Source organism: Salvelinus fontinalis, chromosome 6 (assembly GCF_029448725.1).
Source record: "Salvelinus fontinalis isolate EN_2023a chromosome 6, ASM2944872v1, whole genome shotgun sequence".
Lineage (NCBI taxonomy): Eukaryota > Metazoa > Chordata > Actinopteri > Salmoniformes > Salmonidae > Salvelinus > Salvelinus fontinalis.
In genome coordinates this window covers 57,526,814-57,553,885 of record NC_074670.1, presented here as the reverse complement: position 1 = coordinate 57,553,885, position 27,072 = coordinate 57,526,814, and the positions used below count along the sequence as shown (strand labels likewise).

Here is a 27,072-nt window from a genome sequence, read left to right as displayed (position 1 = left end):
GGGAGAATTCACAACTTGATTTGTGGCCGAGCAAGCTGTCCCCAAGCCAATGGGGCAGGGATGTCACGCACCATTAATATTCGCCTATATTTGGTCAGAGCTGCGCTCTCCCTGTCACGTTGTCTCTAGGTGGGTGACAGATGTACCCCCGGCCCCAGATGTCAGCACTCCCGTTAGGGGGGCCATGGCAGCCAACCAAGCCTAGGTGTGTAGCTCCATGCTCAGGGAAAATGATGCTGTCAGAACAGTGTTTGATAAGTGCTGCTGCCAACAAACACCATTCTTCTTCCCCCTATCTTCTTCCATTCTCCCTCCACCATCACTTCTTCTCCCTCCACCATCACTTCTCACCCCATTCCACAACTTTCGTCTCAACACTGCTCCACTTCCCTCATTATCACTCGCTTCCATTCCTCCTCCATTGCAGGTTGTTACCATGGAGTGGTTGGCTACAAGGCATGATGGGAGGGAGGAGAGAGAGAAAGCGAAAAAATAAAGAGAAATATACAATTGTGTCAAAACACACAAAGCCACCACACCAGCTACCAGGGAACCCAACAGTGGCAGGTGTAGCAAGCCATTTTTCCAGTCAATTTTCCAAATCTTTTCTGGCTTCTACTCTGTCTGCTGAATCATGGCACCCCAGGGAGAAGCGCTTTAGCAGCCAGAAAAACTCCCAGTAATAGCAACGATAAAATAAGAGCTTTTTATTTCAAAGTGAAGAGAGAGGAAGAGAGAAAAAGAACAAAAGAGTGCAAAATCTTGTGATTGGGAAAATGTGAAGCTGGCAATCATAGCATCAGAATCAAATGCATTTTTAATAAGCTGGCTTCAGTGCAGAAGGAACAGGCAGATAATTGTCCTACTCACAAAAAAGGATGAGTTTAATCGGGCGTGTTTTCTCCCCACGAATAGATAAAAAAAATACAAGACCTTTATCTCTTTAGGAAGCGTCAGGGGCATATGACAAAATCCGCAAGGAAGATGAATGACTTAAACAGAATGGAGGAAATTTGATGGTTAGGACCCGTGAGTGATTTCTCATGTTGTGCTCCCACCCTTTGATCTTCCAGTTTACAAACCCGTTAAATGAATTCCGTTATCACTCCTTACTTTGTGTTGTTCTTCAGAAAAGTGCCTCGCGAGACATTCCTATTCAGATTGGTGATTGAGGGCTCAGCGGGGTGGCATCAAAAGAAACTAGATAGATGGATAGATGAGAATGTAGAGAAAATGACTTGCCTTACAAAAAGTGTGTTTACACAGTCAACCAAATTGTTTTTTTCACTAATTGGTCCTTTGATGTGAATAGATCGGATAGGTCAAAAGACCAATTAGTGGAAAAAAGATCAGAATTGGGCTGCTTGTGTAAACGCAGCCAAAGTGCTTTGGTGTTCTTCAAAAGACTATATCCCCATTTGGGTGTCTTGCGAATGAAATAGATTTAACCCCCCAGGACACACTACTTAGTGTGTCGCGTTTTATGCACCCTTTACCTCCCCTATGCTTTACAACTCGGTAAAATGTGGCAGGTATCAGTGGCATCCTGTCAGAGCAGAGCCCCACCTGTTTTGAGCCCCATCTGTGAAGCGAGAAACTAAAAATGTGTTGGCATTAATGTGTCACATATCAGTTTGTAAACAATGTTAAATAAATTAGCTAATTGAGTCAATAAAGCCGCATAGAAACATGGTCTCTTTTTTGCTTTCTTGAGTAAGGAAGTTCCAAAATGCAGGTGTTAAAGCCTTTATAACTTTCAGTGGTGATGGGGCAGCCAGCGGAAAATACAGAGCGTAGGGGTTGGTAATGTTATCTAGTTGGCCGTGATTGGCTCAGTATTCTGTCAATCATGGGGACACTACATCACCTCAAAATATACAGGGAGAGCTCGAAATTCAATCCCCTTGGGTGCTGCCATAGATTTACATTATACGTTCCCATACAAGAAGGCTCAAGGTCATTGGCCACAGAGAAAATGACGTCAAATCACGTTATATCTACCATAGCTTTGATTGGACTGATCATGTCAACATCATACTTTCAAAATCGCAGCTAGCAAGCTAGACAAGCAGTCATCATTATGAATCAAGTCGACAATCTACTGGCAAATTCTTTTCAAGGATTTTCATATGAACAGAAATTATAGATAAAACATATTGGTGTTCATCGGACATTGGACATAAACATTACAAAACAAATTGGTAATCACAAATTCAACAATGAGTGGTTTGGAAGGAATCAAAGTCTAACTGCAAGCGTTGCAAAGCAATCATTAGCTTGCTATTCAGTTGAGAGGGTGTGTGGTCCATGTCTGGGTTTAAGGGTCTCTTTTCCTAGCTTAACATTCACATGCAATATCATGGGCCATAAAAGGTTGAATACATTGGCCGTGCTATCAATCCAGCATGACTTCTGCCGCATTCAAAACAGCTGGAAACTCAGAACTGGAAAATCTCAGACTTCAATGAGTTAGGAGTAGGAATTCTGAAGAAAAAAAAACGAGCTCCGATTGGGAAAATACGTTTTGAACAGTCAAATAACTCGGAATTCCAAGTTGTGAACTCAGGCCTCTTTCTAGAGCTCGACTCGAAGTTCACTAACGTCATGAATCAACCTTGTTTTTTGTCCCAGAGTTTCCAGTTGTCTTGAAAGCACCATAAATCCAGAGAATGCCAAATGTTGATGACAACCATCGCAGCAACTCCTGTTCAAGTTAGCACAGCACAACAAGGGGAGTCCAAAAATGTATTGTATGCTGCTGCATAAGTTATGTAATATGCCAGGGAGAGATGTATACTGTAGCTAAGAAAGTGTAAGTTGTGTTAGTAGACCATGTGCCTCGCCCTAATAATTTGGTCCCTTTCCCACTCATAACTTAGCCTATTGTTCTGACTTGGTGGTGCACATGTAGCCTATAGCCTGTTTTAGAGAAATGTCACCATTGAATATTGTAAGAGCTTTCACTGTCTGCTTATATGCTCCCTTTATTTATCCTACGGTTCTGACTTGGTGTACAGGGAGAACACTAAGAATGGCCCATATTCTGTTGCTGTAAATTTCAAAAGTGCTGAACAAAAAGTTGACTATATCTGTCTTAGATCTCTCATTAACGTCTTAATTGAAATTACAGATAGCCTCTTATCTGCCCATCATTCCCTTATGCCATAGTTTGTACATCTCAATTGTCAGTAGAAACCATATTTGTTTAAGCAAGTCAGCCATATCAGCTATGTTTAAAAAAATGAGGCTGAAAGCACTGTTTCACTTTCAGACAAGGCTCTGCTGATAGCCAGGTGTAGCAGTGTTAAGGATTTCCTCCATTGTGCTAAAAAGAAAGCTCTGCTGTTGGGACAGCTTTATGTCAGCCCTAACAGTTTGTGTGCACCGTTTGTCACAGTTATAGTGCATTTCATGTATTGTATAGTGGCTTTGCTGGCATGTATCTAAAAAAAATGGGGGGGGGTTTGCAAAAATCACCACTGACAGGTATATGCTTGTCGGTTGATAATGTAAATCAAGGGTTATGGTTACAACAGTCTTTTCACTTTGACAGTTCACAAGTTGAGGACCAGACATTAAATGGGTTTAGAATATTTGAGGAGATGAATCGGAGAATAAGTTTCATAAGGGGAATGAGAACGGACTGGATGAAGCCAAGATCTGCAGATGAAGGATCTGGGGTGGGGAGGGGGGACTCTGTAGGGTTTGGCTTGGAGTCTCTCGTAGGCATTACTGTCAGGCCGGGATAGTTAGATGGCTGTGTTGAAGGCAATCCACAAAAAGAGAACTCCAAGTTAGTCAGACCCTGGAGAGGAAGTTAGAGGTTCTGGACTGTAACTGCTGAATGGATGGCAATATAGTTGAGGTAGTACAGGCATACGGACGAGATGTCCACAGTGAACCAACCGTAGATCCCAGGAGAGCTAGCAGAAGCGACGGTGGCAAGGAAAACAAATACTTCCTTAAAGGAAGAAAACCTGGAACCAGGCTCAGCATGTGGTGGGCTGTCCTGATGATGTCGGAGCAGATGTAGGAATGACAGGCTTGCGTGGACAAGTGGCTGAGAAGTTGTACGGTGTAGTCTGGGATGCCGCGTCGGGATGTCAGGGAGACAGCTCCGATGCGGATGGACCACTGGTGTGGTTCCGCCAAACTGATCGGTTTTGGTGTGTTTGATGGTGAAATCTTTGTCGAGGATGGGGACATTTGACTCGCTAGGATGACAGGAAGGGTTGTAGATAGCAGATGAGGATATAAACTTAGAACATTTCAGGAATATATTTTTTCCTCCAAAATAAAAACATTGACTCTACTGTGGAAGAGACTGCAAAGGAGATAATCGGACCGCAGCGTCTGGATGCAGGCAGACAAGATGTCGATTGTGATGGGCTGGCAGCAAGGGGCGGGGGGAGGGGGCTTAGGTGCATTGGAGGACCTTGAGGAGAAGGGAGACATTCGGGTGAGAGGATGAACATGGAGACCCATTAAGCAAATTGAGAAAGTTCGGATGGAGGATGTCCGCATGGAGAGGGATGAGCTGGCATGTGTAATGAAGGCAGACATAATGACCAAGTCATTGGAGAAAAAGGCATGTGATAGATGTATAAGGAGGGATTGGGGTTGGTAGGGGTTCTGTATACGGGGCCAAGCACCTGAATCGCGATTGAGTTACATTAGCCGGGTAAATGTGCAGCTCTAAGAACGAAGCGATTGATTAACAGATTGCCAGGCTAGACGTCTATGGAAACTCATGATACGGAGGGAGTCAGAATGGCCATTGTTAAGGTGTACCACAGAAAGTTGGTCAGAATGAATAAGTATGGCCCTTCTGGACCATTCGTGCCTGCAGAGAGGTGTCTACGACAATTGGGTAAAACTCAAATAGGGCGTGGGGGTGGACGCAGGAGAGGAGGCAAATTCATGCAGCAGCAAGACAACCACTGTAGAAACCCCTGTACCTGATGGAAGGGGCTGCATCAGTGAACAGCTGTAAGTCTTCAGGAGAAGAGTAATCGGTGATACCATTCAATTGACTCTGGAGGTGGCAAAGCCTGAGCTCCGAGGGATCAAAACACCACAGTGTGAAGCAGGGAAGGCACGGAGGAAGCCAAGAGAGAAGATGGGAAGGAGCTGCCTTGAGGGATGATCCTGATTAGCATAACTCAGGTGAGCCAGCAGTGAAAGCAGCTGACATTTAGTGCAGGTGGAGATGCCAAGTAATTGGAGAGGGAAATGTGCTAAAGTTTATTGAAACGCAGGGAGGCCTGAAAGGAGACTGGGTCCAGCATGATGCTGTGGAATTTGAGTCTAGTGGAGGGACCATTGACTTCTAAGAGAGAAATACGCCAGAATATAAGGAAGCCTATTGACATTCAGCTAGAGCCAACAGAGGGCCTCGGCTAAGGTGTTGAATGTTCGAGGGCTGCTATTGCATCCAAATGTCAGGCGGACAGAGAAGTAGTACTGCCCCTCCCAGCAGACTCCAAAAAGAAGCTAGGTGTCGGGAAGGAGGGGCAGCACCTTGAAGGCGGAGAGGCCAGAGCAGGCATACAATTTGGAGAGGGCACTGCTGGCAGAGGAGGCAAGGGCAGGGAGTGAGGGATGGAGGGTGGGAAAAGCTGACGATAAGATAGACAAAGGGGCAGGGGAGGACACAGAGAGAGCTGGAAGGCCATTGGCAGGGGGTGGAGCCATGGCGTCCGGGATGTTTGCGGGCTGCGGCTGGGCAGAAGCAGTGTGCTTACCCCCCAGAGAGCCCACGTACAGGTAGAACAGCTCTGCCTTATCATTACAATGGAACGCAATCCCTCATTCCCAGAGCTTCTTCTGTAGACTAAAAACAGTCCAGGCTGACAGCACTGGAGGCTCTGATTTGGATGACTCAGAAGTGGATGCGGGAGAAGGGGGGAGGGGTTCATGCGGAGAAGGGAGGATGGTGAGCTTTGGCGGGCAGGGCGGTGGGGAGATCAGCCTGGCGCCTGGCCAAAGCATTTTGGTTATTTGTGAGGCTTGGAACGATGTTGGGGTACTGAGACAACGGACACAGCTGTCTAGTTAGAGGTGGTGCGTCCCCGATAATGGAGAGTCTGGAACTTAGTCTGAAAACATCTCGGAATACAAGGCAGTGAGATCAATCTCCATTGTAATCTAAGTAAGTTATCTAACTTGAGTAGACCTTACGATAAAGGTTTTTCACACACAGTGTCTTGCATGAGAAGCAAAAAAAGAATGACTGTTTGGTGAGGTTTTAGTAGGATGGTAGTGGTGATTAAGGAGAGTGAGAACAGGTGTTGAGGCTGATTAGCACTTAGTACTTCCGGCGCCGACAGAGATGGCCGCCTCGCTTCGCGTTCTTAGGAAACTATGCAGTATTTAGTATTTTTTATGTATTATTTCTGACACTGTTACCCCAGGAAATCTTAAGTCTTATTACATACAGCCGGGAGGAACTATTGGATATAAGAGCAATGTCAACTTACCAACATTATGACCAGGAATACGACTTTCCTGAAGCGGATCCTCTGTTTGGTCCACCTCCCAGGACAATGGATCGGATCCCAGCAGGCGACCCAAAACAACGGCGCCTCAGAAGGGACAAATAGAGCGGTCTTCTGGTCACGCTCTGTAGAGGGGCACATCGTCCACAGCTCCGTAGTATACTACTCGCCAATGTCCACTCTCTTGACAACAAGGTAGACGAAATCCGAGCAAGGGTTGCCTTCCAGAGAGACATCAGAGATTGTAACATTCTCTGTTTCACGGAAACATGGCTCACTCGGGATACGTTATCAGAGTCGGTACAGCCACCTGGTTTTGTCACGGATCGCGCCGACAGAAACAAACATCTCTCTGGTAAGAAGAAGGGCGGGGTGTATGCCTTATGATTAACGAGTCGTGGTGTGATCATAACAACATACAGGCACTCAAGTCTTTTTGTTCCCTTGACCTAGAATACATTACAATCAAATGCCGACCGCGTTATCTACCAAGGGAATTCTCTTCGATTAGAATCACAGTCATGTATATCCCTCCCAAGCAGAGACCTCGATGGCCCAGAAAGAACTTCATTGGACCCTATGTAAACTGGAAACCACATATCCTGAGGCTGCATTTATTGTAGCTGGGGATTTTTACAAGGCTAATCTGAAAAGAAGGCTCCCTAAATGTTATCAGCATATCGAATGTGCGACCCGGGCTGGCAAAATTCTGGATCATTGTTACTCTAACTTCCGCGACGCATACATACTCCCTCGCCCTCCTTTGTCAAATCTGACCACGACTCCAATTTGTTGCTCCCAGCCTATAGACAGAGACTTAAACAGGAAACACCCGTGCTCAGGTCTGTTCAACGCTGGTCTGACCAATCTGATTCGATCACGTGAACTGGGATATATTCCGGATAGCGTCGAACAACAACATTGATGTATACGCTGATTCAGTGAGCGAGTTTATTAGCAAGTGCATCGATGATGTTGTACCCACGGCGACTATTAAAACTTTCCCGAACCAGAAACAGTGGATTGATGGGAGCATTCGCGCAAAACTGAAAGCGCGAACCACTGCTTTTAATTAGGGCAAGGCGACCGGAAACATGACCGAATACAAACAGTGTAGCTATTCTCTCCGCAAGGCAATCAGACAAGCTAAGCGTCAGTATAGAGACAAAGTAGAGTTGCAATTCAACGGCTCAGACACGAGAGGTATGTGACAGGGTCTACAGGCAATCACAGACTACGAAAAGAAAACCAGCCCAGTCACGGACCCTGATGTCTTGCTCCAAGACAAACTAAACAACTTCTTTGCTCGCTTTGAGGACAATACAGTGCCACCGACACGGCCCGCTACCAAAACCTCCTTCACCGCAGCCAACTTGAGTAAAACATTTAAACATGTTAACCCTCGCAAGGCTGCTGGCCCAGACGGCATCCCTAGCCGCGTCCTCAGAGCATGCACAGACCAGCTGGCTGGTGTGTTTACGGACATATTCAATCAATCCTTATCCCAGTCTGCTGTTCCCACATGATTCAAGAGGGCCACCATTGTTCATGTTCCCAAGAAAGCTAAGGTAACTGAGCTAAATGACTATCGCCCCGTAGCACTCACTTCCGTCATCATGAAGTGCTTTGTGAGACTAGTCAAGGATCATATCACCTCCACCCTACCTGACACCCTAGACCCACTCCAATTTGCAATAGGTCCACATACGACGCAATCGCAATCACACTGCACACTGCCCTAACCAATCTGGACAAGAGGAATACCTATGAAAGAATGCTGTTCATCGACTACAGCTCAGCATTTAACACCATAGTACCCTCCTAACTCGTCATGGGTCTCGACCCCGCCCTGTGCAACTGGGTCCTGGACTTTCTGACGGGACGCCCCAGGTGGTGAGGATAGGAAACAACATCTCCACCCCGCTGATCCTCAATACTGGGGCCCCACAAGGGTGCGTTCTCAGCCCTCTCCTGTACTCCCTGTTCACCCATGACTGCGTGGCCATGCACGCCTCCAACTCAATCATCAAGTTTGCAGACAACACTGCAGTGGCTTGATTACCAACAACGACGAGACGGCCTACAGGGAGGGGGTGAGGACCCTCGGAGAGTGGTGTCAGGAAAATAACCTCACACTCAACGTCAACAAAACAAAGGACATGATCGTGGAAACAGCACAGGGAGCACCCCCCTATCCACATCGACAGGACAGTAGTGGAGAAGGTGGAAAGTTTTAAGTTCCTCTGCGGACACATCACGGACAAACTGAAATGGTCCACCCACACAGACAGCGTTGTGAAGAAGGCGCAACAGTGACTCTTCAACCTCAGGAGGCTGAAGAAATTTGGCTTGTCACCAAAAACACTCACAAACTTTTACAGATCGAGAGCATCCTGTCAGGCTGTATCACCGCCTGGTACGGCAACTGCTCCGCCCACAACCGTAAGGCTCTCCAGAGGCTAGTGAGGTCTACCCATCACCGGGGGCAAACTACCTGCCCTCCAGGACACCTACACCACCCGATGTCACAGGAAGGCCAAAAAGATCATCAAGGACAACAACCACCCGAGCCACTGCCTGTTCACCCCGCTATCATCCAGAAGGCGAGGTCAGTACAGGTGCATCAAAGCTGGGACCGAGAGACTGAAAAACAGCTTCTTTGTCAAGGCCATCAGACTGTTAAACAGCCATCACTAACATTGTGTGGCTGCTGCCAACATACTGACTCAAATCTCTAGCCACTTTAATAATGGAAAAATTGGATGTAATAAATGGTTCACTAGTCACTTTAAACAATGCCACTTTATATAATGTTTACATACCCTACATTACTCATCTCATATGTATATACTGTACTCTAAACCATCTACTGCATCTTGCCTATGCTGTTTGGCCATCGCTCATCCATATATTTATATGTACATATTCTTATTCATTCCTTTACACTTGTGTGTAAAAGTAGTTGTTGTGAAATGGTTAGATTACATCTTAGATATTACTTCATGGTCGGAACTAGAAGCACAAGCATTTTGCTACACTCGCATTAACATCTGCTAACCATGTGGTTGTGACAAATAAAATTAGATTTGATTTGATTTAGTAGCAGCTGGAGCTTGTTTGAGGAGCTACGTTCAAGGCAACTAGTTAAGTGTTGCAAATGGCAGTGGAGGCTGATTGGCAATTGTTAGCAGCTGGTACTTGTTGAGTTGCTAGGGAGCTGAGTTCAAGGCAACTAGTTAAGTGTTATACTACATGACCAAATGTATGTGGACAGCTACTCAGCTACTCAAACATCTCATTCCAAAATCCTGGACATTAATATGAAGTTGGTCTCCCCTTTTCTGCAATAATAGCCTCCACTCTTCTGGAAAGGCTTCCACTAGATGTTGGAACATTGCTGCGGGGTCTTGCTTCATTTCAGCCACAAGAGCGTTAGTGAGGTAGGGCACTGATAATGGCAAATTAGGCATGGCTCGCAGTCGGCGGTCCAATTCATCCCAAAGGCGTTCGATGAGGTTGAGGTAAGGGCTCTGTGCAGGCCAGTCAATTTCTTCCACACTGATCTTGACAAACCATTTCTGTATGGACCTCGCTTTGTGCACAGGACATTGTCATGCTGAAACCAGAAAGGGCCTTCCCCAAACTGTTGCCACAAAGTTGGAATCACAGAATCGTCTAGAATGTCATCGTATGCTGTAGCGTTAATATTTCCCTTCACTGGAACTAAGGCGCCTAGCCCGAACCATGAACAACAGTCCCAGACCATTATTCCCCCTCCACCAAACTTTACAGTTGGCACTATACATTCAGGCATGTAGCATTCTCCTGTCATCCGCCTAAACCAGATTCATCCGTCGGACTGCCAGATGGTGAAGTGTGAATCATCACTCCAGAGAACGCATTTCTACTGAACCAGAGTCCAATGGCGGCGAAATTTACATCACTCCATCCAACGCTTGTCCACCTTTACATTTACCACTAGCCCAGTAATCACTCCTTTCAATGGTACCCTGTTACTAAGAGCAAAGCAAGAAACCGATCTTGCCCCGAGTTGTGTGACACGGAGCGCCCACTCCTTTATGGACGGAAGAAACACGCAAATATCGCAAGCCCACTACAGGTTTCCTTCACTGACTCAACTGCACGCAACTCCTTTCCCACCCACCCTGAAATCACAAATGGATCTACTAAATGGCAAGGATTCACTTTCTCACAAAATATCACTCCTACTGGGCCAGATTCTTCGTTATGTCAATCGATGAAAGGCTTAGGCTCCAAGCTCTTCACCACACGTTTCAATTTGCATAACTTGCCCTCACTCAATTCCATTTCACCTCCATTACTCAATCTGGTGCACTGCTCACTCTTCTTCGCCCCCCGTCCCTCTTTCTATCACCATCTTCATCAAATTCAACCTCAACCTCTGCATTCCTCATTCTCTTCAACGCCTTCTTCCTCTTTTTCCTCTTCCCTTCCTCACAGCTATAACAGAAGGCTGTCTCCTGCAGCTTAGGTAGAGGCAGTAGGTCCCCACACTCATAACAGAAGACTGTCTCCTGCAGTTTAGGTAGAGCCAGTAGGTCCCCACACTCATAACAGAAGGCTGTCTCCTGCAGCTTAGGTAGAGGCAGTAGGTTCCCACACTCATAACAGAAGACTGTCTCCTGCAGCTTAGGTAGAGCCAGTAGGTCCCCACACTCATAACAGAAGACTGTCTCCTGCAGCTTAGGTAGAGCCAGTAGGTCCCCACACTCATAACAGAAGGCTGTCTCCTGCAGTTTAGGTAGAGCCAGTAGGTCCCCACACTCATAACAGAAGACGGTCTCCTGCAGTTTAGGTAGAGCCAGTAGGTCCCCACACTCATAACAGAAGGCTGTCTCCTGCAGTTTAGGTAGAGCCAGTAGGTCCCCACACTCATAACAGAAGGCTGTCTCCTGCAGTTTAGGTAGAGCCAGTAGGTCCCCACACTCATAACAGAAGACTGTCTCCTGCAGTTTAGGTAGAGCCAGTAGGTCCCCACACTCATAACAGAAGGCTGTCTCCTGCAGTTTAGGTAGAGCCAGTAGGTCCCCACACTCATAACAGAAGAATGTCTCCTGCAGTTTAGGTAGAGCCAGTAGGTCCCCACACTCATAACAGAAGGCTGTCTCCTGCAGTTTAGGTAGAGCCAGTAGGTCCCCACACTCATAACAGAAGTTCCTGTGGTTCCCGCTTGTCTCTGTAGCCTTTTTCCACATGACCGTCCCCACAAAATCTTCTCCCCGTATTGAAACGAAGAGGAAAACCCATCGTTTTACCACCCATGCACATCCACTCTGTACTAGTACCCTGTGTATATAGCCAAGTTATCATTACTAATTTTGTATTTATTCCTCGTGTTATTATATTTCTATTATTTTTCTCTCTGCATTGTTGGGAAGGACCAGTAAGTAAGTCTACACCTTTTGTTTACGGAGTGTAACGGATGTGAAATGGCTAGCTAGTTAGCGGGTACGCGCTAGTAGCATTTCAATCAGTTACGTCACTTGCTCTGAGACTTAAGTAGTGTTGCCCCTTGCTCTGCAAGGGCCGTGGCCTTTGTGGAGCGATGGGTAACGATGCTTCGTGGGCGACCGTTGTTGATGTGTGCAGAAGGTCCCTGGTTCGCGCCCGTGTCGGGGCGAGGGGACGACGTAAAGTTATACTGTTACATTGATGCTGTTGACCCGGATCACTGGTTGCTGCGGAAAAAGGAGGAGGTTGAAAGGGGGGTGAGTGTAACGGATGTGAAATGGCTAGCTAGTTAGCGGGTACGCGCTAGTAGCATTTCAATCAGTTACGTCACTTGCTCTGAGACTTAAGTAGTGTTGCCCCTTGCTCTGCAAGGGCCGCGGCTTTTGTGGAGCGATGGGTAACGACGCTTCGTGGTTGACTGTTGTTGATGTGTGCAGAGGGTCCCTGGTTCGCGCCCGTGTCGGGGCGAGGGGATGACGTAAAGTTACAACTGTTACAGGAGCATGTGACAAATAAAATGTGATTTGATCTTCCACACATAGAGCTAATTGCAAAAGAGAGAAATAGTAATGGTGTATTTTTGTAGGCACTAACTCTGCCATGGTTTGTTCGAAAAGCCTATGAGAAAAATGAAAACGTTTATTTGAGTTTTTGGATGAACGCCCCAAATAAGGTCTGTGGTAAACACAGGTTTAGCAGATTGTATACGTTTTGTCCTATGACATAATCTTCATCAGCTAACGTCACTTTTTGTGAATTTTGAAGAATGTATGTAATAATAAAAATACATCAATCATAAAGGCTTCATCATTCATAAAGTTCATGTTAACCAACTGCTATTATCTCGTAACACAAAATATAAGAGCCTGTGCTAACTTCAGAATTTATTTGAGGGGTTTATTCCTAAACTCTATTCTTTCCCATTCTTTTTATCCATAGGGATGGCTGAACTAACCAGATGTTATTTTTTGAGGGGCTGTAAAACTGCAAAAAGCTCTATAGCCATCTATCTATCTGACCAATATCAAAAAAGAGGCTACTGTTCCTTTAAATCCTCCCCCGTATTATTCCTGGAGTAAGCGATTTGCCATTAAAAAAAAGAGCGAGAAAGAAGGAGAAAAGCACACTCCCGCTAAAACACACACTGACAAACACAAACAGAAGTGTAAAAGAAGAGACCGAGTGGATTCGTACTATTCTCTGGATTTAGTGGTTGGGGGGAAGAAGTTTCTTTCCCCAAAACCAAACTGTTGTATTAGATTTGCAGACTCACAGAGACGATGCCTTTCTTTTGCCTAGTCTCAAAAACCGCTCAGTGGATTTGATTGCCGCTCAGATTATTTTCTGCAAATTATTCCAACGGGAGGGATTGAGAGACTGAGCCAGAGGATGCTCCCACAGGTCATAAGGATTCTATATGTCTTGTCTTTTTGCTTTTTTCAAGGAGGCTTTATCAGGTAAGAAAGACAGAATTGCATTGCTTGTGGGTTATCTTTCACTGGGCAACAGAGGGGATTTAAAGCAGTTTTATTTTATTTATTTTTTTACATTTCATATAATCCTTTACCGAGATTATATCACTATCTATCTGATTATTGTGGTTAAGTTTTGCTTTGAGTATGCAGAGGAATAAAAGGTGAAGTTAAGATCAATTGATCTTGAGACTAACCGGACATTGATTGCTACCAGATTTTTGTATATTTGGACATTGGCAAACACATTCTAATATAGAATACTTGAGCCCTAGATCCTTTGTTTAAAAATGCATTAAAAGTTATCTTGACAGTTCAGTCAAAAATAGAGGCAAGATGTTGACCAGTAACAATCGATTTATAACGGAGGGTAAATAACTAGCAACAAAAGAGACATGCAAACAATGGATTATTCACAGCACTGTCTCCTTATGTGCAAGTAACAGGTTTGTATGATTCTACCTGGCATGTTACCCTTGTATTAACACAATATGATGCAAAATACCTCTATCTCACCCACACCTAAACAGAAGAGAGAGAGAAGATAAGATAACCTGTATTGACTTAAACTACCTGTAGAGCATCCAGCTGAACTTGTATTATACGTAGTGGATACATGTATATTGTAACCATTATATAACAGTCACCATAACCTGGTAACCTCACCATAAACTGTACCTACTAAAAAAAAATTGGGATATAGCAAATGCCTTCTTTTGAAAAATCTGTCCTGATGAGATTTCAGAAATGGAGTGATGAAATGAGTGTGCCTGGCACGTGTACAATGCTTGATTTAATTATCATAGGAAAACAGTGGAATGCTGCTGTCTCATTTCTGTTTAGACAAGGTGTCTGGGTTGACAGACACGAGAGAGACGCTCACTCTATTTCTCTCTCGGTCGCACTCTCTCCCTCTTCCCTGCTTTCTGTATATACATTTTTTGCTTCCTATCTTCCTTTCTCACTCTCTCTCTTGGTCAGTCTTTCTCTCTATCTCTCCTCTCCCTATATATATATATATATATATATACACAGCTGAAGTCGGAAGTTTACATACACTTAGGTTGGAGTCATTAACTTGTTTTTCATCCACACCACAAATTTCTTGTTAACAAACTATAGTTTTGGCAAGTCGCTTACGACATGTACTTTGTGCATGACACAAGTACATTTTCCAACAATTGTTTATAGATGGATTATTTTACTTATAATTCACTGTATCACAATTCCAGTGGGTCAGAAGTTTACATACACTAAGTTGATTGTGCCTTTAAACAGCTTGGAAAATTCCAGAAAATTATGTCATGGCTTTAGAAGCTTCTGATAGGCTAATTGACATAATTTGAGTCAATTGGAGGCATACCTGTGGATGTATTTCAAGGCCTACCTTCAATCTCAGTGCCTCTTTGCTTGACATCATGGGAAAATCAAAAGAAATCAGCCAAGACCTCAGAAAAAAATTGTAGACCCCCACAAGTCTGGTTCATCCTTGGGAGCAATTTACAAATGCCTGAAGGTGCCACGTTCATCTGTACAAACAATAGTACGCAAGTATAAACACCATGGGACCATGCAGCAGTCATACCACTCAGGAAGGAGACGTGTTCTGTCTCCTAGAGATTAACATACTTTGGTGCGAAAAGTGCAAATCAATCCCAGAACAATAGCAAAGGACCTTGTGAAGATGCTGGAGGAAACAGATACAAAAGTATCTCTATCCACAGTAAAATAAGTCCTATATCGACATAACCTGAAAGTCCGCTCAGCAAGGAAGAAGCCACTGCTCCAGAACCGCAATAAAAAAGCCCAACTACGGTTTGCAACTGCACATGGGGACAAAGATCATACTTTTTGGAGGAATGTCCTCTGGTCTGATGAAACAAAAATATAACTGTTTTGCCATAATGACCATCGTTATGTTTGGATGAAAAAAGGGGGAGGCTTGCAAGCAGAAGAACACCGTCCCAACCATGAAGCACGGGGGTGGCAGCCTCATGTTGTGGGTGTGCTTTGCTGCAGGAGGGACTGTTGCACTTCACAAAATAGATGGCATATTGAGGTAGGAAGATGTAGGTGGATATATTGAAGCAACATGTCAAGACATCAGTCAGGAAGTTAAAGCTTCGTGGCAAATGGGTCTTCCAAATGGACAATGACCCCAAGCATACTTCCACAGTTGTGGCAAAATGGCTTAAGGACAACAAAGTCAAGATATTGGAGTGGCCATCACAAAGCCCTGACCTCAATCCTATAGAACATTTGTGGGCAGAACTGAAAAAGCGTGTGCGAGCAAGGAGGTCTACAAACCTGACTCAGTTACACCAGCTCTGTCAGGAGGTGTTCCAAAATCCACCCAACTTATTGTGGGAAGCTTGTGGAAGGCTACCCAAAACGTTTGACCCAAGTTAATCAATTTAAAGGCAGTGCTACCAAATACTCATTGAGTGTATGTAAACTTCTGACTCACTGGGAATGTGATGAAAGAAATAAAAGCTGGAATAAATAATTCTCTCTACTATTATTCTGACTTGTCACATTCTTAAAATACAGTGGTGATCCTAACTGACCTAAAACAGGGAATTATTACTCAGATTAAATGTCAGGAATTGTGAAAAACTTTAAATGTATGAGTAATAAATGAGTTTAAATGTATTTGGCTAAGGTGTATGTAAACTTCTGACTTCAACTGTGTGTGTGTGTGTGTATATATCTCCCTCACTACCAGTCAAATGTTTTAGAACACCTACTCATTCAAGAGTTTCTCTTTATTTTTACTATTTTCTACATTGTACAATAATAATGAAGACATCAAAATGATGAAATAACACATGGAATCATGTAGTAACCAAAAAAGTATTAAACAAATCCAAATATATTTTAGATTTGAGTTTCTTCAAATAGCCACCCTTTGCCTTGATGACAGCTTTGCATACTCTTGGCATTCTCTCAACCAGCTTCATGAGGTAGTCACCTGGAATGCATTTAAATTTTACAGGTGTGCCTTGTTAATTTGTGGAATTTCTTTCTAAATGCGTTTGAGCCAATCAGTTTTGTTGTGATAAGGTGGGGGGGTATACAGAAGATTGCCCTATTTGGTAAAATACCAAGTCCATTCTATGGCAAGAACAGCTCAAAAAAGCTAAGAGAAATGACAGTTCATCATTACTTTAAGACATGAAGGTCAGTCAATTGAAGAAACGTTGAACGTTTCTTCAATTGTAGTTGCAAAAATCATCAAGCGCTATGGTGAAACTGGATCCCACAGGAATGGAAGTCCCAGAGTTACCGCTGATGCAGAGGATAAGTTCATTAGAGTTACCAGCCTCAGAAATAGCAAATAAATGCTTCACGAAGTTCAAGTAACAGACACACTTCAACATCAACTGTTCAGAGGAGACTGTGTGAATCAGGCCTTTATGGTCGAATTGCTGCAAAGAAACCACTACTAAAGGACCCCAATAAGAAGAAGACTTGCTTGAGCCAAGAACCACGAGCAATGGACATTAGACAGGTGGAAATGTGTCCTTTGGGCTGGAGTCCAAATGTGAGACGCAGTGTGGGTGAACGGATCTCCACATGTGTAATTCCCACCGTAAAGCATGGAGGAGGAGGTGTTATGTTGCTTTTCTGGTGACACTGTCTATGATTTATTTAAGGCATGCTTAACCAGCATGGCTACCACAGTATTCTGCTCCCCTGTCGTGTGTGTGTACACACACACACTCTACCGGTCCAAAGTGTTTCTACCGAGAGTTTTCTTCTATATTCTTTGTAGCTGTTTACAGACCACCACAGACTGAGGCTGGCACTAAGCTAGCATTGAATGAGCTGTATTCTGCCATAAACAAACAAGTAAACGCTCACCCAGAGGTGGCGCTCTTAGTAGCCTGGGACTTGAATGCAGCGAAACTTAAATCAGTTTTACCAAATTTCTATCAGCATGTTAAATGTGCAACCAGACGGAAAAGAACTCTGGATCACGTATACTCCACACACAGAGATGCATTCACAGCTCTCCCTCGCCCTCCCATTTGGCAAATCTGACCACAATTCCATCCTCCTGATTCCTGCTTACAGGCAAACAAAGTGACTAGATAAATAAAAAGTGGTCAGATGAAGCAGGATGCTAAGCTACAGGACTGTTTTGCTAGCACAGAGTGGAATATGTTCCCGGATTCCTCCAATGGCATTGAGGAGTACACCACATCTGTCATTGGCTTCATCAATAAGTGCATCGACGACGTCGTCCCCACAGTGACCATACCAGAAGCCATGGATTACAGGCAGCATCCGCACTGAGCTAAAGGCTAGAGCTGCCGCTTTCAAGGAGTGGGACTCTAACCCGGAAGCTTATAAGAAATCCCGCTATGCCCTCCGACGAACCGTCAAGCAGTACAAAATATCAATACAGGACTAAGATCAAATCGTACTACATCTGTCTGACACTCGTCGGATGTGGCAGGGCCTGCAAACCATTACAGACTACAAAGGGAAGCACAGCCGAGAGCTGCCCAGTGACACGAGCCTACCGGACAAGCTAAACTACGTCAATGCTTGCTTCGAGGCAAGCAACACTGAAACATGCATGAGAGCACCAGCTGTACCGGACGACTGTGTGATCACTCTCTCTGCTGTCGATGTAAGACCTTTTAGACAGGTCAACATTCACAAGGCCGCAGAGCCAGACGGATTACCAGGACGTGGTCAGCGCATGCTCGGAGTACAACTAGCAAATGTCTTTACTGACATTTTTAACCTCTCCCTGTCCGAGTCTGTAATACCAACATGTTTTAAGCAGACCACTGTAGTCCCTGTGCCCAAGAACACTAAGGTAACCTGCCTAAATGACTACCGACCCGTAGGACTCACGTCTGTAACCATGAATTGCTTTGAAATGCTGGTCATGGCTTACATCAACACCATCATCCCAGAAACCCTAGAACCACTCCAATTTGCTTACCGCCCCAACAGATCCACAGATGATGCAGTCTCTATTGCACTCCACACTGCCCTTTCCCACCTGGACAAAAGGAACACCTATGTGAGAATGCTTTTCATTAACTACAGCGCAGCGTTCAACACCATAGTGCCCTCAAAGCTCATCAATAAGCTAAGGACCCTGGACTTAACACCTCCCTCTGCAACTGGATCCTGGACTTCCTGATGTGCCGCCCCCCAGGTGGTAAGTGTAGGTAACAACACATCACCGACAACGACAAGACGGCCTATAGGGAGGAGGTCAGAGACCTGGCCGTGTGGTGCCAGGACACCAACCTCTCCCTCAACGTGGTCAAGACAACGGAGATGATTGTGGACTACAGGAAAAAAAGGACCGAGCACGCCCCCATTCTCATCGACGGGGCTGCAGTGAAGCAGGTTGGGAGCTTCAAGTTCCTTGGTGTCCACATCACCAACAAACTAACATGGTCCAAGCACACCATGACAGTCGTGAAGCGGGCACGACAAAACCTATTCCCCCTCATGAGACTGAAAAGATTTGGCATGGATCCTCAGATCCTCAAAAGGTTCTACAGCTGCACCATCGAGAGCATCTTGACTGGTTGCATCACTGTCTGATATGGCAACTGCTCGGCCTCCGACCACAATGCACTACAGAGGGTAGTGTGAACGTCCCAGTACATCACTGGGGCCAAGCTTCCGGCCATCCAGGACCTCTATACCAGGCGAAAGGCCCTAAAAAAAGACTCCAGCCACATAGACTGTTCTCTCTGCTACCGCATGGCAAGCGGTACCGGAGCCGAGGTCCAAGTCTAGGTCCAAGAGGCTTCTAAACCGCTTCTACCCCCAAGCCATAAGACTCCTGAACATCAAGTCAAATGGCTACCCAGATTATTCACATTGACCCCCCCCCCCCTCTCTACACCACTGCCGTCCTCTCACTGTCAACAGCGTTTATTTTCAGCAAAATTAATGTGTAAATATTTGTATGAACATAAGATTCAACAACAGACAACCTGAACAGGTTCCACAGCCGTGACTAACAGAAATGGAATAATGTGTCCCTGAACAAAGGGGGGGATCAAAATCAAAAGTAACAGCCAGTATCTGGTGTGGCCACCAGCTGCATTAAGTACTGCAGTGCATCTCCTCCTCATGGACTGTACCAGATTTGCCAGTTCTTGCTGTGAGGTGTTACCCCACTCTTCCACCAAGGCATCTGCAATTTCTCGGACATTTCTGGGGGGAATGGCCCTAGCCCTCACCCTTCGATCCAGCAGGTCCCAGACGTGCTCAATGGGATTGAGATCCGGGCTCTTTGCTGGCCATGGCAGAACACTGACATTCCTGTCTTGCTGGAAATCACGCACAGAACGAGTAGTATGGCTGGTGGCATTGTCATGCTGGAGAGTCATGTCCGGATGAGCCCTCAGGAAGGGTACCACACGAGGGAGGATGATGTCTTCCCTGGAAGGCACAGCGTTGAGATTGCCTGTAATGACAACAAGCTCAGTCCGATGATGCTATGACACAGCGCCCCAAACCATGACGGACCCTCCACATCCAAATCGATCCCGCTCCAGAGGACAGGCATCGGTGTAACACTCATTCCTTCGACGATAAACTCTTGTCCATCCTTCACCCCTGGTGAGACAAAACCGCAACTTTTCAGTGAAGAGCACTTTTTGCCAGTCCTGTTTGGTCCGGCGACGGTAGGTTTGCGCACGTAGGCGACATTGTTGCCGGTGATGTCTGGTGAGGACCTGCCTTACAACAGTCCTTCATGCCCTCAGTCCAGCCTCTCTCAGCCTATTGTGGACAATCTAAACACTGATGGAGGGATTGTGCGTTCCTGGTGTAACTCGGCCAGTTGTTGTTGCCATCCTGTACCTGTCCCACAGGTGTGATGTCCGGATGTACCGATCCTGTGCAGGTGTTGTTACACGTGGTCTGCCACTGCGAGGACGATCAGCTGTCCGTCCTGTCTCCCTGTAGCTCTGTCTTAGGCGTCTCACAGTACGGACATTGCAATTTATTGCGTTGGCCACATCTGCAGTCCTCATGCGTCCTTGCAGCATGCCTAAGGCACCTTCACACAGATGAGCAGGGACCCTGGGCATCTTTCTTTTGGTGTTTTTCAGAGTCAGTAGAAAGGCCTCTTTAGTGTCCTAAGTTTTCATAACTGTGACCTTAATTGCCTACCGTCTGGAAGTTGTTAGTGTCTTAACGACCGTTCCACAGGTGCATGTTCATTTATTGTTTATGGTTCATTGAACAAGCATGGGGAACAGTGTTTAAACCCTTTACAATGAAGATCTGTGAAGTTATTTGGATTTTTACTAATTATATTTGAAAGACAGGGTCCTGAAAAAGGGATGTTTCTTTTTTTGCTGAGTTTACATGAGTCCATATGTTATTTATTAGTTTTGATGTCTACACTATTATTCTACAATGTAGAAAATAGTAAAAAAATAAATAAAGAAAAACCTTTTTGAATGAGTGGAGTGTGTGTGTGCACCTCTCGCGCTCTTTTTATATGTATATATATATATATATATATATATATATATCTCATCATACACCTCTCCTCTCCCTCTTATCTTTTTGCTGTATCTCTCGGAAACTTTTGCAGTGAACGCTTTCCCTATTTCATGCCCTGTCAAACCCAGGTGTGAGCAGGAGAGGGAATTAAGATCTGCATAATCCCATCGCCAGGTTCCACACTCGGTGAACCTTGGGGCTGGAGAGAGCAGCCCTTTAGCCTTGGGGAGCAGGGGAACTGACCGCACCACCTCAGAGAAATCAGCCCTCCAACCAGGCAGGGAGAGAGTGAAGAGGAGAGCGCAGGGCCCAGAAGTGGTTAGACAGAGGACAGAGGGTGTGGAGGAGATGGGAGGAATAGAGAGATGTAGAAAGAGAATGGGGTGTAGAGTAGGATAGAGGTGGACTAGGAATAGGGAACATCTGGTTTGGTGGACGGGAGGGGGAAAAATATAGCAAGAAATAAGAGGGAGGCAGAGGGAATGACACAGTCCCCTGTGGGGATGGGGACGGAGTGACCTGTGGCTGGGTAACATGGTTGGTTTCTTAGGGACTAACAAGCCAGGACATCGAGCAGGGCTCAGTAACGCTTTGTAATCAGTCATTGTAGTGGAGACTCCGTGTGTGTAATTTAGGTCTGTGTGTGTTCACTACACTGCTAACCCAACGTGTGGATAAAGACAGACACCGGCATCTACAGCCGTAAAATGGCATAGACCCTGCTCCCAGTGCTATTTGGTTAGTGAAGGGACCCAGACTGAGTCAGAGCTGAGCTGGTTGGTGTTCATTATGCATCATAAAACATGCGTGAACATGACCCTGATCTCAGAGCACCTCCCGATCAGTAACTGCTGTGTACCCGGGCCTGCAGGGTTGTGATTAGCAGGCACGCTAAACGTGAGTCTGCTCTGGCCTACTCAAACACTACAATATCTCAGTGTCTGTCTTCCGTGCTGAACTGACCCATCTCATCAAATGCCCCAGGGAGGGACGACAGGGAACACGAACGAGGACTTTAATTTATTAAATATGTACTCAACACTGGATAGTCAACTTCGAGATTGTTTCTGAAAATGGGTTAGTGGTCATAATTATGTAAATAAGCAAGGGATTGGGTTGAACGTGGTCGAGTGGGTGGAACTAGGGCTGTGGCGGTCATGAAATTTTGTCAGTCGGTGATTGTCATGCAAATAACTTCCGGCCTCACTGTAATTGACCGCTAATTAACATAAGCACCTTTAGCATCTCCGGTTTCCACGCATAGTCTACAAGCCAATGATTCAGGCCTTTGGAACATCTACATTTTAAAAAGTCTAATAAATCCATTTAATATAGCCTACTAGGCTTCAGTGGGATCCAGATTGTCATCCTGAAATATTCAGTTATACCGGCACTGAACACAAGGGTACTATTTTTGAAACCCCCCTAAGCCTTTAATCTGAATGTTAGCAATGCCAACAAGTACATATAAAATGCTATAGAGAATGCTAACGAGCACGAGCAAACATTTTTATACAGTCTCTGACTTAAACTGTTTTCAGGACAGACATGCCAGCTCATAAAGTTATACAAGTCAATAAAAAATGCTACTCACAGTTTGTTGCAAAACAAATATTAGACAGTAAGGCTCTTGATCCAGGAGGGAGTTCTCTGTTACCGGCAAGTGAAGCTTGATATTGAAGAAGCTAAACACTTAGCTAATTAGCAAACCAAATTCACAACTGCATAGCATTTTCAGCACCTTTTTAGACAGTTAACTTAATAGTTATAAGATATCTAGCTGGCAAACATTTAGTTGTGAATGCCATACTGTAACTAGATCACCAGGTGCGTGCTGTACAACAGTGAGTTGTACTCCGGTCTTTCGTTAGCCTCGTACGAACCGTCCTGATCTGGCGAGCTCACATTCTGTTTCACTATACGGATACACAATGTGAGCTCACGAGATCAGAATGGTTCATACGAGGCTAGTCTCTCGTCATTATGTGCTTTTAAACATAAACCACGTCACTGAGTACTACCGGTAAGCTTCATAATGGAAAAATTATGCGATGGGTGAAATGAAGAACACTATCTTACATATCTCCTAACATGTTGCACAAGTTGACTGCAGGTATTTACTTAAGTACCAACAAATATTCAAATGTATTAAAAAAATATCAAAGAAATTGTTTCTATTGACGGTATTGTAATACCATCCTGTGGCTATTTCCAAATACGGTGTACCACCCAAGCCTAGCTTGTATGACATCAATGAGGTATTTTATTATAATCCCCAACGTCTCATCTTTCAGAACAGATCGACTCCTCTCGATTTACAGCATTTCCCTCACTCAGACAAGCGCCAAATCCTATAACATACACCATCAAAATAAATCCATTATTTTAGGCAGGTGTAAAGAAACATTATCACGAGGAGAAATTGTAGCCTATTTCAGATGAACAGAATAGCATATTTTGAGTCATCCTAATCTGGCTATGCCATATGTCTGTGGGCTGCATTAGTTCATTTAGCAGGCAAGATTTACTTATAATTCCTGTGGCATTATTTTATAGTAGGAACAATAGAATTGAACCGAATAAAATAGAAAGGATATTTTCCACAAACGATTTCCAAGGGAGTGCGCACATGTGGCTATTGTGTTGAGCAGTTAGCAAAGAAACGGGTTCTCTGAGTTATTTATGCAACTTTAGTTGTGATACAAATGTTAGGCTATATGTTTTCATTCTAATACATTTTAAGGCTGCATGATAGAACTCAAAGTATTATTTGAAAAAAGTTGCATGAAAGGTAAGAGCTCTACTGTTTCTTGCTCATGCGGAACACACTTCATCAATCTCTTATTCACCATTTGACAAGCACTTGATAATATTCTTACCCATCAGACTATTCTCAATTTAATCTGGTGTTTTATATATGGCCTAATAATATATGTGTGGAATGGTTATTTTTATTAAGAATGGCCCATGAAATAGCCTGCACTTGAATAGCAAATGGAGATTATGTGCGGTAGGCTACACCGTTTGTAAAGCAAGTGAATGTGCTTTAATGTAATTTAAAGATTTGAGCAATAAATATAGCAGCACGAGAGAACTGGGATCATCTTTTTAAAGTGGCCAGTCAAAACTGTTTTCAAACGTGATTGCGTTATGACTGGGCTTATAAGAACACGTTTCACTAAGCTCTGTAGACTATGGGCTCTCCACCCATGTTCCAGGAGTCCTAGGCCTATAGGGTACTGTACTTTGAGTTATTTGGCCACTTAAGTTGTGATACAAACTTTATCAAAACATATAGGCCTATGGGCTAGAATGCATGAGAATGCATGCGACTGATTTGAAAAAGTAGGCAAAACATTTTGTAACGATTGTCGTAATATTCTTCCTCCTCAGACGAGAAGAGGAGAGAGGGATCGGAAGACCAAAATGCAGCGGGTTGTGAATACATCATGATTTATTAAAACAAACGACGAAACACGAAAACAAACACTTGGAAGGATTACAAAAATAACAAAACGAACTAAACAGACCTAAACTTAAGAACTTACATGTAACATGAAGAACGCACGAACAGGGAAAACAGACTACACAAAACCCGAACGAACAAACATACCGAAACAGTCCCGTGTGGCGCAACATACACAGACACGGAACACAACCACCCACAACAAACAATGTGAAACAACCTACCTTAATATGACTCTCAATCAGAGGAAACACCAAACACCTGCCTCTAATTGAGAGCCATACCAGGCAACCCATTAACCCAACAGAGAAAACACATAACATAGACTACCCACCCAAAACTCACGCCCTGACCAATTAAACACATACCAAACAACACAAAACAGGTCAGGAACGTGACACATTTCTTTAGTAGACTGCACACCCTGGGCATCATTCACAAGTGATACTTTTCTCACCCATCAGACTATTGTCAATTTAATTTTTCCTTTACATATACTAAACAATAGATGTGTGAATTTAGTATTGACTTAGAACGGATCAGTGTCATGTAATTAATCGCTTGAATAGCTAATGAAGGACACTTTCCCGCAGTTCATTTTCATGACAGCCAGGTAGGCTGCTACTGTTGTAAAGCGAAGCGATGTGCTTAATATTAGGAAAGTTGCGAAATTAATATAGTAGTCCTAAGCTATAGAAAGCTAATGGGATCCTCTTTTTAATAGTCATCAAAACTCTGTTTTCTCACACGATAGCATAGCCTATAGAATTGTTGCGCAACATGGGCTTATAGGAAGTCTTATTTCATTCTATTCATCAACCAGCTATGAGGAGCTGGATCTCGCTGTGCAATATTCTGCTCTCATGAAGTGTTTGATTTGATTTTCGATTTCCTTTCCATTGATGTCAGAGTGATTAGAGGGACAATAGAGCGCTAAGTACCGGCCATTAGCGACTGGTTGTTAGCAAGTTGGGTAGGCTACGAATGATAAAATCAAATTCTATTTGTCACATGCACCTAATACAACAGGACCTTATAGTGAAAGGCCATAACCAACAATGCAGTTTTAAGAAAAATACAAAAAAATGAAGTAACAAATTAATTAAAGGGCAGCAGTAAAATAACAAAAGCGAGGCTATATACAGGGGGTACCATTTAGAGTCAGTGTTGGGGGGCACCGGTTAGTCAAGGTAATATTTACATGTAGGTAGAGTTATTAAAGTGACTATGCATAAATATTAAACAGAGTAGCAGCAGCGTAAAAGAGGGGGGATGCAAATAGTCTGGGTAGCCATTTGATTAAATGTTCAGAAGTCTTATTGCTTGGGGGTAGAAGCTGTTTAGAAGCCTCTTGGACTTAGACTTGGCGCTCTGGTACCGCTTGCCGTGCGGTAGCAGAGAGAACAGTCTTTGACTAGGGTGGCTTCCTCTGACACCGACTGGTATAGAGGTCCTGGATGGCAAGAAGCTTGGCCCTATTGATGTACTGGGCCGTACGCACTACCCTTTGTAGTACCTTGCGGTCGGAGGCCGAGCAGTTGCCATACCAGGCAGTGATGCAACCAGTCAGGATGCTCTCGATGGTGTAGCTGTAGAACCTTTTGAGGATCTGAGGACCCATGCCAAATCTTTTCCGTCTCCTGAGGGGGAATAGGCGTTGTCATGCCCTCTTCACGACTATCTTGGTGTGTTTGGACCATGCTAGTTTGTTGGTGATGTGGACACCAAGGAAGAGAATGGGGGCGTGAGAATGGGGGCGTACTCGGTCCTCCTTTTCCTGTAGTCCACAATAATCTCCTTTGTCTTGATCACTTTGAGGGAGAGGTTGTTGTCCTGGCACCACACGGCCAGGTCTCTGACCTCCTCCCTATAGGCCGTCTTGTCGGTGATCAGGCCTACCACTGTTGTCATCAGTCAAACTTGATGATGGTGTTGGAGTCGTACCTGGCCGTGCAATCATGAGTGAACAGGAAGTACAGGAGGGGACTGAGCACGCACCCCGTGTTGAGGATCAGAGTGGCAGATGTGTTGTTACCTACCCTTACCACCTGGGGGGCGGCCCGTCAGCAAGTCTAGGATACAGTTGCAGAGGGAGGTGTTTAGTCCCAGTGTCCTTTGCTTATTGATGAGCTTTGAGGGCACTATGGTGTTGAACACTGAGCTGTAGTCAATGAATAGGATTCTCACATATGTGTTCCTTTCCTTTTGTCCAGGTGTGAAAGGGCAGTGTAGAGTGCAATAGAGATTGCATCATCTGTTGGGGTGGTATGCAAATTGGAGTGGGCCTAGGGTTTCTGGGATAATGGTGTTGATATGAGCCATGACCAGCCTTTCAAAGCACTTCATAGCTACAGACGTGAGTGCTACGGGTCGGTAGTCATCAGAGCGCAGTTTTGGAGAAGCCTAGTTACATGGAATTTGACTGTGGTCATGGCTCTTGACTGGCGGTAATACGGTCACTGTAAGAGCCCTAGGTGGAATGCATAAAACAACACACAAAGGGATATCTGAGAGAGCCCAGCGATCTTGTTTATGAGGGGAGTCCTGGTTCCAGTTCAGATAATTTGCTCCTATTCTAGGCCCTTTCTGTCTTCCCTTAATGGGCCTAGGAGGACTGGGTAGGTTTTAAGATGGAAGATAGCTT

At 44.7% G+C, this 27,072-nt stretch overlaps 1 protein-coding gene across 2 annotated transcripts in view; it reads left to right on the top strand.

Moving 5' to 3' along the window:
- The first annotated feature begins 13,071 nt into the window (after positions 1–13,071).
- The window catches only part of glra4a (glycine receptor, alpha 4a), an 83,169-nt gene continuing 69,168 nt past the window's right edge, over positions 13,072–27,072 (top strand). For both annotated transcript variants that reach the window (XM_055927230.1, XM_055927229.1), the window contains exon 1: positions 13,072–13,447. In XM_055927230.1, coding sequence (XP_055783205.1) covers positions 13,380–13,447 — 68 coding nt within the window. In that variant the 5' untranslated portion in view covers positions 13,072–13,379. The remainder of the gene's footprint in view (positions 13,448–27,072) is intronic.